At 51.4% G+C, this 12,693-nt stretch overlaps 1 protein-coding gene across 2 annotated transcripts in view; it reads left to right on the top strand.

The window, feature by feature from the left end:
* Window positions 1-3,286: 3,286 nt before the first annotated feature.
* The window catches only part of Arhgef10 (Rho guanine nucleotide exchange factor 10), a 94,125-nt gene continuing 84,718 nt past the window's right edge, over window positions 3,287-12,693 (top strand). The window contains exon 1 of one of the 2 annotated variants that reach the window (XM_059244300.1): window positions 3,287-3,371. Coding sequence is in view for 1 of the 2 variants with exons in the window: in XM_059244299.1 (XP_059100282.1) it covers window positions 3,354-3,371 (18 nt within the window). In the remaining variant the exon portion in view is untranslated. The remainder of the gene's footprint in view (window positions 3,372-12,693) is intronic. The other variant, XM_059244299.1, reaches the window with a different exon arrangement.

Here is a 12,693-nt window from a genome sequence, read left to right on the forward strand (position 1 = left end):
GACCTGGAGTTGTAAGCTGAAATAAACCCTTTCTTCTCCGGGTTGCTTTTGGTCGTGGCCTTTAGCACAGAAATAGAAAACAAACTAGAGATGGGAGCCCTTGGCCTGTAAGTAATCAGTTCCTTGTTATTATAAATTACCCATTCTCAGACACTGTTACAGCAACATGAAATGGACAAAGGCGGCGATTTCGGGGGAGGGGTAAAATACAGTGTATATATCAGTTCCTTATCACTGTTACCAAATATTAGCCTAACAAGATGGCGCTTAATGGAAGAGGGTTTGTTTTGGCTCATGGTTTGAAGAGGCACAATGTGTCATGGCAGGAAAGGCATGGTGACGGGTGGCCCCTTGGTTGTGGGAGCGTGTGGGAGCTGCTTAGTGTATGGTACCAAGCAAGAAATGCATCAGGCAGGAAAGGGGACTGGGGTATATGCCCCAAGGCCCACCTTCCCAGTAACCCCCTTTCTCCAGCTAGACCCCCACACCCTAAAGATTTACAGTCTCCACAAACAGTGCCACTAGGCGGGGGCCACGTGCTGAAATATATCAACCTGTGGAGGCACATTTCGCATGGAAACCGAACAGTGTACTACCACTATCTGCTTGGAGCTGTGGCTTATCTCTTCATCTTAACCATGCCCTGAGATGAGTGGGGATTTTAAGTCTTGATTAAGGCACTTTAGTGCTTTCTGAGTGTCCTATCTGGAAATCAGTAAGATATTTTACCCCATTTTCTTCTAGAAACTCTACAGTCATTACACTTTAGTCTGTGGTCCATTTCAAATTTGATTCTAAGATTAAGGTTTTAACATACATATTTTCTGTGTATAGCATACCCCCTCCGTACACTATTTGGTTTACTTGGTAACATTGTTAGATGCTTAGGGCGATGTTGAATGGGTAGGGACAGCTGAAGTCAGTAATACACCATTCATTCTCAGTACCTGACAGACAGACAGATAAAAACAACTGGTCATGGACATGACCTAATTGCCATAATCAAAACATTACATCAGCGAATGAAGGGCCTGAGTTTGATTACATAACAGATGCAGTTCAATGCTCACAGAACATCTGCTCAAACACAATGCTAGCCATGAAACGTCTTCATAAGGCTTAAAGATTAAAATCATATACTGCTAGGGCACAGTAGAATGAAGCCTTACTTGTTTTATTTTATTTATTTATTTATTTATTTATTTATTTATTTATTTATTTATTTATTTTTTTGGTTTTTCGAGACAGGGTTTCTCTTTGTAGCTTTGCGCCTTTTTCCTGGAACTCACTTGGTAGCCCAGGCTGGCCTCGAACTCACAGAGATCCGCCTGTCTCTGCCTCCTGAGTGCTGGGATTAAAGACGTGTGCACCACCACTCGGCGAAGCCCTACTTGTATAATGAAATATAGTTATGTGTTTATAAATGTATTTACATAATAATAAAAAGGAGATCTCTAAATGTGTGGTAATTAAGCCTAACTTTTCTTGGTATACCATGGGTCAAAGAGGACTAAAAGGGAAAGTCCCACATTCCCACCTGTGGGCTTACAGACATAGTGGTGTGTGAAACTACAACGGACTGGACGGGACTTGAGCCAGCCCAACTCCTTTCTGACCAGCTTCACCCCAGGCCCTTGCCTGGTGTGATCCTTCTCAGTGACATTGCCAGCCCTGAGTCTGGGGGCTCGTTCACAGCGTTGGGGAATGCTGTGTGCTCTTCACTCCTGCAGAAAATGCCACAGTACAGACCTGTTTCCTCTCAAAAAGTTGTTTAGAAAATGTCCTTCACGTTTCTAGTCCGGGCATTCTTTGAGTAGCTTACCCAGAGGGTCTTCCATGGAGACAACAGGAATGTCTTCCCCATGTTCAGACGGTCTGAGAGAGCATTTGGAAACAACACGGTCCATTTCTGTAAGCGAGTGCTGTTAACAACTGTGATGTGTCGCTGTACCTAGATTTCTCCATTCAGAGTAGTCAGTCTGTTTGATTTTACAGAGAAGCCCCTAACTACAGAGTCCATCGGCTTTGTGGACACTTAATGCGGAACAAATATCTCTTTGAACTCATTCTGTAGTTAGTTGAGTGGGCTTAGAGTCTCTAAGAAGTCGGGCTTGTCCACAGCTCCCATAAAGGTTTGTGCTGAGCAAGTTCAACTGCCCAGAAGGGCCCTTCCAGAATACCCCAGCGCTTTTCTATGCAGACACTTTTCCTAACACCATGGCCCACAGTGTGATGCTCCACAGCGCCACCCTTCCAGGACCAGGCACCTGGCAGAGGCTGGCTAGGCTCTCTCTAGCATCGCTTGCTGCTTTAGAAAGTTAGTTGTGCATGGACTCAAGTCCGGAACACAAGAGCCTCCTGGTGACAGGCAAGCTGTAAAACGGCCTGGAGAGGTGGTGAGCTGAGGTCACTGTTGGTCTGGATTTCTAGCTCCTGTACTTGGCGGGACTAGGAGCAGCTGACGCCGACCAGCCCGGACGGCCTAGGCAGGCAGGGCGGCTCAGGGAGGGTGGATTCTCCACGTCGTCGGATGGATTGTCCTCCTGGTGTCCCCTGCCCACAGGAGGGGAGGACTGCAAGGAGCACTAGATGATGGGGTCATGATGGCTGTGATATCTGCTCTGCACCCCCTGCCCATGGTACCCAAGATGGGAGAGGTGGACAGGAAGAGGCAGAGGATGCTTGAGTCACGATGGGTGTGGTATCCGCTCTGTGCCCCCTGCCCATGGGACCCAAGAAGGTAGAGTTGGGCAGGGAGAGAAGGGTCAAAGGTGGGGTGAAGTGTAGTTTAGCGCCCCCTGCCCACAGGAGCCTAGATCGGGGATCTGCAGGGAGCAGCAGATGCTGGGGTCACGATGGGTGGAGTGCAAAAGTGTCTTGTGTTTCCCGCCCGCGCCAGCGCAGCTCCCGGAGTCCCATAGAGGGCGGATGCTCGGGAGGCGCACTCTGGTCCCGCGCCACTCCCCTGAGTGATCAAGCGTCTGAGGGGAAAAGCGCCCACTCTGAGGCACTGCGAGCCGGTGCCCTTCTCATGCCTTCTCTACCCGGGAGCGCCTGGCAGGCAGCATCTCTCCCACACGCCCAGCGGCGATGGGCATTGGGCTTGGGGCGAGGCGGAGCGGGGCGGGGAGGAGGGGGGGGCAGGTGGCCACGTGGCCTCGCAGGAATGCGCGGGCGCGAGGGCCGGGCGCGTCCCGGGAACGGGCAGGGACGCTGGCCAGTGGGCACCAGGCACGGCCCGCTCTGGCCAATCACGGCGAGGTGGGCGGGGCTTCCCCCGGAGGGCGGGGTGGGAGCGCATCGCGGGCGGGGCGCGCGGGGGGCGCCGGACAACTAGCGGACGCAGACGGCGGATGGCGCCCGGCCCCTCGGTGAGTGAGCACGGCGACCCCTCCTCTCTCCCCAGGCCGCTTGCGCGGGCTGCTTCTTTGCTTTAAAAGTTGCACTTTTGCCCAGCTCCCCAAAGTAGCTAAACCCCACCCAGGGGTTTGCGGGACCGGCGCGCACAGTGACACAGATGGCAGCGAATAGCCAACCCTCCCCCCCGCCCCGTGCCCTCTCCCCCCACCAGTTCATCCGCTGTCCCTGGCACAGGACAGCAAGGAACTCCCAACTTCAGTTTTAGTTGCCCCCAAACCGGTCGGTATTCCTCTCTCAGGGCCCATCAGCCCCTACACCCCCACCAGACTTAGCAGTGTCTCTAGACTCAGGGAAGCAAGAAGCACCCCCAAATGTGCAGGTGGCCCCTAGGCACAGACAGAAGCAGGCGGTCTCTCAACATTGAGGTGTCCCCAGGCATGGGTAAGGCATCCTGCAGCCCTCTATGTCAGTGGGTATCCCTAGACACAAGGCCATGAGAAGCCCCCCAACGTCAATGGGTGTGCCTAGACCCAGAGCAGTGAGCAGCCGCCTAACCAGGCAATGCCTTCCCTAGACACAGACAGCAGTCACTAGTCCCTAGCATCACGGATGCCCCGTAGCCTCAGGAGAAAGCCCTAGGGCATGTGCAATAGTGACTTGCAGTCTCTGGGCTGGAGATTTGGGGTGAATTCACAGGGCGCTGGAATTGCCTGGGAAATGTCAGATGGGGGCGTTTGAATGGAGATGCTTAGGATCCTGGCGTCCCCTTAAGGTGAAGGTGACTGCTGTTTTTGTTTTTGTTTTTTTTTTTTTATTTTATTTATTTGCCGCCCACCATTGCTCAATAATCAAGATGTACAGTAAATAAAAGCAGGTGTCTAGGCCCGGGACACTCTGTGGGACCCCATGTTTGGAATGCAGAAGGATGTTTGGGCTTTAGTGAGTGTGTCAGTTCCCAGAGGGCCTTAGACAGTGTTTGGTGTGGACTCTAAGGCAGGGTGCGTCTCAGTTACAGCTTTTGCTGGAGTTCTTGTGAACTCAGATGGCTGCAATCCTTCATTCTTTTCTTTGGCTGGGCCACACAGTGAGCTGTGTGAATCTGGGCAAGGGACGGCATTTTTACTCCTGGGTGACATTTTTTTTTTTTTTTGATTGAATTCTTGATTGAATCTAGGTCCTTGCACAGGCAGCGCAGGTGCTGGTAGCTACGGCCCAGAGCACCTTGTTAGGCAAATGCTCTATCTACTGCTAGGCCTCTCGCACAGCCTCACTTACTAGTCAGAGTCTGTGTTGGCGCTTAAGTTGAGGCCAGCCTGGGCTACAGCAGTGAGACCTTTCATATAAACAAGGAGACAGGGCTGGGGTGTGGCTCAGAGGCAGAACACTTGCCTGGCAGGCAGCAGGCTGGCTTGGATCCCCACCCAGTAAGTGCCAAATAAATAAATAAATAAATGCATAGATAAAGTTGTGAAGGTTTAAATGAGAATGCCTCCCTCAAGCGCAGACCCTTGGATTCTTAGCTCCTAGTTGGTGGTGCTGTTTGGGTGGGTTTACGGGGCCTTGAAGGAGGAAGTATGTCCTTTGAGGTTTCAAAGCCATGCACCATTCCGGATGTATTCTCTTTTGCTGTATGCTTGTATGCCCGTAGCTCCAGGTGTGAGCTCTCTCTCAGCTTTCTCCTCTAGCCGCCACACCTGCGGCCATTGGGCCCCTCAGTGATGATGAAAGACTTGCATCCCTTAGGAACCACGTGAACCTTTCCTTCTATAAGCTGCCTTGGACACAGTGGTTTACCACAGCAATAACAAAGTAACTAATAACATACATATCTCAAATCTCCGTTTTACCAAAAAATAACTTTTATCAGAAAAGATTACTGAGGGTTATACTTAGTATCTTTAGATGTGTGCCACTCCTTTCCAGCTCCAACCGGCTCTCTCTCATTTCGTTGGCTTCAGTATCAAACACAAGTTACAAGTCACTGTCCAGAGTTAGACAGTAAGTAGTTCGTGGCTTCTCAGAGGGAAGAGTTGCTGTGTCTGGTGACGCCCATCATTTCTTAGCTTCACCATACAGCCCAGTTATTGACAAAGGAGTTTTAGCTACTGAGGGATGAGGTAAAGCCAGTTATTGGAAATGACTGTTTGTTTTTGAGGAGTTTGGATTAGAACCATGTCATCATGCTCGCACAAGTTCTACTACTGAGCTACACACCGCGGCCCTCTTTATCTTTTAGCATTTGGTTCTTCTAGATTCATCGAAGATATTTATCAAAATACGCCTTGATGTGCTGCTGCTTCTGGTGAGTCTGGAAGCAAGTGCTGGCAGTTCTAAAGGGTGGGGAGAGCTGTGTGCCTGGGCCCTAGGTTACCTGATGGAGTCACTGCTAGCCCTGCAGCTGTCCACTCTTGGCTTGGTACCGCTCCCGTGTGAAATCGCTGGGAGGCAATGTGTATAAAAAAACGCTCAATACCAGGAAGTGTTCTGTGTTCACCAGAGACAAGTGAAAATGCAGCAACTGTGGCTGTTGTCGTCTGTAGATAATAGCATAAGCCATTTTCATAATTGAAAGAAACCCCTGTTGTATAATACGTCATTCTTTAATTGCACGACTCAGAATAGTAAGTACACAATGGAAGGTTGTGTCTGGAGCTAGGCAGAGCATATTGCCATTCATTCCTGAGTACAGTTTGCTTGGGTGGAGAGGTAAATAGGCAAGGCTAGGTTAGACGGAGTGGGATGCACCATTAATTATTGTTGGGGCAGAGCTACAAGTCTTATTAGCTGTGCTCTCTGGAGATGTGAGTTGGGGACAGTACATTGGGGTGGTGTTCTAGGACCGACAGCTTGGAAGGGTCTGAAATGAATTGAGAACTGGTGTCAGGTGATCCGTGAGTATATCTGTGGACAGGTAGCAAGGTATTGGCCGTGACTGTGCACGGGACCTGGGCTGCAGCTTCTGGAAAGGGGCAACATCTATAGGAACATGTGGGGTACAGTGTACCTTAAGAAGGTCCTGCCATCAGCCCCTACACGAGTACACCCCCTTCAGGGTCTTCTGCCTGACCCCATTGACCTGGCCTTCCATGGGGGCGGGGCCTGGATGCTGACTTTTGCCTCTTTCTGTATGTGAATTTTGAAATCTTGATTATGAAACAAAGCAGTAATTTTTCATAGTGCTGTGATCGACCTCTCTCCATCTTTGCCTTTTTTGCTTTTCCTTGTCACGTTAATGTACACCTACTAGTAGAAAGTGGTATCTGTGGGTTGTTACATTTTTTTTTTTTTTTTTTTCCGAGATAGGGTTTCTCTGTGTAGCTTTGCGCCTTTCCTGGAACTCACTCTGTAGACCAGGCTGGCCTTGAACTCACAGAGATCTGCTTGCCTCTGCCTCCTGAGTGCTGGGATTAAAGGCGTGTGCCACCACTGCCCGGCCTATGAAACCCTTTTCGAAATAAACAAAACAAAATAAAAGAAGGAGAAAAGACATGGGAGAGACCAAGGAAACAAATGTGTATGTTTGGGTTTTTTGATTGGTTGGTTGGTTGGTTTCAGTGCTAAGGCTTGTGCCAGCTGGCCAGGTCCTTTGCCTACTGACTGTTTCATTCTATTTATTTGGTCTATTTTTTTAAAAAGGAAAACGGAGTCATGATTTCAGTGTGGTTTCTGGCTTTCTTTAAAGAATTTAAGAATAATGAAGTACTCTGTGGTGCTCATCTCATTAGTTGTAAGCTCAGGATTGGAGGCCCAGTCTTTGGAGAGGATAAACCGTCTGGTACCGGCGTGGTGAGGCAGCGGGCTGACCCGTAAGGCCAGGCCTTGTGTCATACAGTGGTGTTTCCACTTGGGTCCTGATAGTGATGACCATGGTGACCCGATGGTGAGGATCAAGTGTGGATGTGTCCAGGGGATTTCATAGTCCAGCGACTCCACGTCTGAAGGCCTGGGTTTGTGTATGAGAACCCGTGGAGTGTGTCATGGCAGTGTGTGGGCACAAGTCTGGCTGGGTCGGGGGTCGCATGGGTGGGGTACTGTTGGGCCCTGCAGAGAGGACCCTTTCTGTGTGGGCTTGGCCCGTTTGCTTCTTGGCACTGGCCTGCCTTCTGGCTTCAGAAGAGACAAGAACATTGATGCTTTGCTCTGAAGCTCTTGACTCAGTGGGGTGGGGGTGGAAGCAGCCCATGGTGAGCTCAGTCACAGAACACCACCAGCTGCATCAGAGAAACGGAGGGGCAGAGCTCTGTAGCACGAATCTTAACAGGTCTTATTAGTAAAAACAAACCTGGAGCCAGGTATTGGGGTGAATGCTGGAAGATCAGAGAAGCAGAACAAGCCACAGCCACCTCACCTCACCAGTTCCGCAGCTGATCCTATTTCCTCAGACTGGAAGCCTCTCAGCTGAACTGCTGCTCAAAAGCCTGAAAGCTTAACCAGCTCTAGTTCCTTGTCCTCACGCCTTAAATACCTTTCTGCTTCCTGCCATCACTTTCTGGGATTAAAGGCTCTTGTTACCACACCTGGCTGTTTCTAGTGTGGCCTTAAACACACAGAGATCTGGATGGATCTCTGCCTCTGGAATGCTAGGATTAAAGGCATGTGCTACCACTGCCTAACCTCTATGTTTAATATTGTGGCTGTTCTGTTTTCTGATCCCAGATAAGTTTATTAGGGTGCACAATATTTTGGGGAACACAATATCACCACAGAGCCCAGGTGGGCACCGCCAGCTCCATCAGAGAAACAGAGGGGCAGAGCTCAGGTGGGCACCGCCAGCTGCATCAGAGAAACAGAGGGGCAGAGCTCAGGTGGGCACCGCCAGCTCCATCAGAGAAACAGAGGGGCAGAGCTCAGGTGGGCACCGCCAGCTCCATCAGAGAAACAGAGGGGCAGAGCTCAGGTGGGCACCACCAGCTCCATCAGAGAAACAGAGGGGCAGAGCTCAGGTGGGCACCGCCAGCTCCATCAGAGAAGCAGAGTGGGAGCTGCTCTGTGGAGCATTGTGGGAGAGGCCGTCTCTGAAGGCGTGGTCCTGTGCTGTGTAGCGCCGGCCACTTTTCAGTCAGAGCCAAAGACTGGAACTCTCCCATTTGCTTCTGAGAATGTCAGAGGGACACAGTTCTCCATGGACAGCCCAGAGCTGAGGGTCTGAAGTGGAAGAATGCAGCGAAGCCTGGGGCACTGGCCTGGACGGGGCAGGCCCTCTGCTTTTGTGGATAGAGTCTAGACATGCAGGCTTTGGATGACTTCACAGGAAGGAATGAAAGGTGCAGTGCTTTGCCAGGCAGCGTAGGCAATTGGGAAAGTAATCATAGGTACTCGAAGCGAGGAAGGGAGATTTATGTCTTCCAGGATGTGCGGTCTCCTCAGTGATTCTCGGTTGAGGTGGGAGGGCTGTTTCTAAGAGTCTCTTCCGCCCTCCATTGTGTCTAGACAGAAGGTCAGCAGAGGGTGGGACTTGCGGTGAGACCACAGGGAAGAGGAGGAAGCCGCCTGAATTTACCTGTTGTTACCTTGGGAGGTTTTCAGTTCTGTACCAAGTGCATTTTGCAGATGGCTCACCCCATTGTCCTTGGTGAGCGCCTCTTCTTTTAATTAATCTTTTTCCATACAATATATTCTGATCATGTTTTTCCCATCCCAACCCCTCTCAGATCCTACCCACCACCCTACCCACCCAACTTCATGTTTTCTCTCTCTCTCTTTAAAAAAAAAGGGGGGGGGGTAAGAAAATCAAAACAAATAAGAAACCTGTAAGACAAAAAAAAAAAAAAAAAAAAAAAGCCAAAACAAAATGAAACAGAAAGCTAAAACAAACAAGCCAACCATAGAGTTTGTTTGGTGTTGGCCAACTACTCCTGGGCACCGAGCCAACCCTGGAGTGTGGTTGATACACCCAGTGACACTCTACTGGAAAAAACTGATTTTTCTCTTTGCCAGCAGGTATCAGTTGCAAATAGCCGCTTGGTTAGGTGTGGAACCCTGGGTTTACTTAGCCCTCTTGGGACTGGCTTGACCCTGTGCGGGCCTCTGTGAATTCATATGTGCACCAGTGTTGTTGTGTCCGGATGACGCTGTTTCCTTGGGGACAGAGTGACAGTTGTAGAGGTTGGAGTAATAACTGTGTAGGTAAGAGCAACTGAAAGCCAGGACGGGCATTAAGCGGGTCTGTCCATGTTTTCACAGGATTGCATTGACCCTGCAGGAGAGAAGCTGGAGGCAGGAAGGCCCATTCTGAGTTGGTCATAGTCACTGACCAGGTGTGGGAAGTGCTGGCCAATGGTCAGCCAGCTTTGGGAAGATGGAAAATTGAAACTACCTGCTTTGCTCATGGATCTGGACCTGGGTCTAAGAGAAAGAGGAGAATTGGTAGTGGGGGTGACCCCTGGGGGGTTCTGTTTATCGAGAGAGGAAAAAGCCAGCAGGAGGTCCAGGTGCCCAGGTTTGGATTCGAGCTGTCTGTTGGATGCCTCCCTGAGGCATGGGGTGGGTAGCTCCCTTCAGTGTCACAGTACTGTGTGGTCTTAGGCATACAGCTGGTACTGAAGCTGCAGGCTTGTGGAATCACTCTGGGCTTCAAAGAGTTAGAAGAGGGTGCAGGGAGTGTGGCACCCGGAGAGACCTACCCAAGAGAAGTGTGCAGGAAGGGAGCCTGTTGATCCATAGAGGTAGCCTCTGATGGCCAGGCTAGGAACAGGTTGCTGGTGGCTGCAGAGACAGTGTCTGAATGTCGGCAGCTGGTTTGTGGAGAGAGGAGAGTGGAGAAGGGCCCTTCTCCCAAGGGTCCTATGTGAGAGTCCACACGGCCTGTTTCCTCCACCTGGGCAGAAGGAGCAGAGAAGGGGTATCCCAAGCGCCTTTACAGCTTTACCTGCTTATGGATGGTGGTGCAGACCCATGAGAGTCCCACTAGAGAGGACACACTCCTCTGCAGGATGTGGGGATGGGTGTGTGAACACAGCTGAACTGGACAGGTGGGACAGGAACAGGATGCTCTTAATCCATACAGGGATCCCTAGACTCCTGTTAACAGCCACCAGACGGGCAGCATTCCTCAGGCTGCATGAGAGTCTGAGTCTCCACAAACAGTGGAGGAGCGTGGACATGACTACAAGGCCGTCTGGAGGGTCACTTACGGCCTCACAAAGTCCAGCTAGGGTCTGAAGCTCAGCTTTGGCCCCCACCACGTGATAGTCCTCCTGTCCTATCCTCAGTCATACAGACTTCCCGGGGATGCTGCTGTCCCTTGGCCAGCCTCCTCCCAGACCCCCGGCAGACCTCACCCCTATACCATACCTGGATCCCTTCGTTCTGAAAGGCCCACCATGTCCTGAACAGGAACTCCAGGCTGTCCACTCCCGAGTCACAGCAGCCACCCTCCCCCTTGATCGTCAGCCTTCTCAGTCTGGTGTGTTCCTTCCCACAGTGCTGGGTGGCTCACTTCTAGCGAGCTATGTCCGTTCCCGGCTTGGGCAGCACTGCCCACCCATCCTCACTGTCTCTCCTTCCATTAAGGAAGTCTCAGTTGGGCCAGGTGGACCTGAGCCTCTCTAGATAGGAAGTCTCCAAGCATGTGATGACCAGGACACCCTCTCTTCCTTGCTGGCTCCCCAACATGTAAGTGCAGAAGCAGACCACAACCCTGGATAGTTTCAACAGTTTGAAGAGTTATATGTGTGAAATCACTGGGCATCCCCATGGTCAGCAGCGTCTTGGGGGAGTTTTCTTTGTCTCCCCTGCTCACCTTCCTGTCCTCACTCTGCTTGTTTGGGATGGTTTGCTTTGAATCCTGGCTTATTCCCTGGTCAGGTCATGAACTTCCCATTTCTGTTCTGTACCTTCCTGGACTAGGCCTGCCTGGGGCATTACAGGCTATGGATAACCCAGGACCGATACACTGTTCTAAGGGCCTCACAAGAATGCCAGAGAAAGGCTTGTCCACAGAGGCTACCCAAGCAGCCTGCGTGGGCACAGACGGTCAGTTCAGAGGTCAGAGCTCCTCTGGTGCCTGCTCCCTTCTGCAAGAGACATTCTGCTCTCTTGTTTTTTGAATGTAATGTCGTCCGGTCTCTGAAGAACATTTGCAAAGGCATTACTCAGTCAACATAAAATTATAACTGCATAGACATTTCGATGACAACATACAGTTTGGATTTTGTTTATATGACATGAGTCTTTGAGGCATTATTGGCTGTGTCATCTGTGGTCACAATCTGGGCATGCCTCGGGGCACCCAGGCCGCCAGCCAGTCTCCAAGGGAAGGTACTCTTGGATGGTAAAGCACCATCCTGGCGTGTTGATTTTCAAGTTCAATAGGATCTCGCCTGGATGCCTCCTCCTCTTGACTCCCACCTCTACTGGGAGCCTCTGGGGACTGTGTGCAGAATGTACATTGCTGAGTTCAAAGAAGGAGGTGATGCAGGCCAGCCAGCAGCACGGCTTGGGTGCATGGCTGGGGCTGTGATCGCAGCTGGTTATTCTCTGCCCTCTTGGATCCGGGTTCTTGTGAGGGCCGGAGGGATCAGGCAGGTGGATACGATGGGTCTCTGAGCTGACCTGGACTGTTTGGAGTTTGGATGGTACATACAGTAACATGGCTGGCTGAGTCCTGAAGGATATATATTCAGGAGCCATCCCTGGAAGCTGGGCCAGGACGTCCTGGGAGCACAGTGGCTGCAGAGGCCTGAGGCAGCCTTGGGGTCTTTGCATAGACTGCAACAGTAAAGACACAGGCTGGCAGGGAGCCCTCCTGGTGCATTGGTCATCGGCTTTCTCCGATGTGCTGAGGCTGTCTCCTCAGGCTTACACCAGACCAGGCCCACCAGCTGCGCCCCTCTAGCTATGGCCTACCTAACTTTCACCCCATCCCAACGGAGCCTCCGCAATGAGCCTCTGCAATGTCCGCTTCACCTGGAGCGTGTCCAGAGTTGTGTCTCAACCTGTGAATAGGGCTTTGTTCTTAGGGATTACTTAACACAATATTTCATGTCAACAAGTCCAGGTGAGTTCCTTCCTGCATAGCCATGGACTCAGGCTGGGAGCAGAGAAGGGCAGAGAGGCCGAGACAGTGGAAGACAAGAAGGGATTAAGTGGAAAACACTGCACTGGCTGTGCAGACAGGTGGGGCTGGGTCAGTGGGCAGTGCCAGCCATGTGAGTGGGTGGTGCAGATGGTTGGGTTAGCAGACTGTGCTGGCGGGGTCACTGGCTGGCACCAGCTGGGTCAGTACAGAGTGCTGATGGCGGGGTCACTGGCTGGTGGGGTCAGTGGGCAGTGCTGCTGGCGGGGTCACTGGCAGGGTCAGTGGGCAGTGCTGCTGGCAGGGTCACTGGCTGG

The sequence above is a fragment of the Peromyscus eremicus genome, chromosome 17, assembly GCF_949786415.1.
Source record: "Peromyscus eremicus chromosome 17, PerEre_H2_v1, whole genome shotgun sequence".
Classification (NCBI taxonomy): Eukaryota; Metazoa; Chordata; class Mammalia; order Rodentia; family Cricetidae; genus Peromyscus; species Peromyscus eremicus.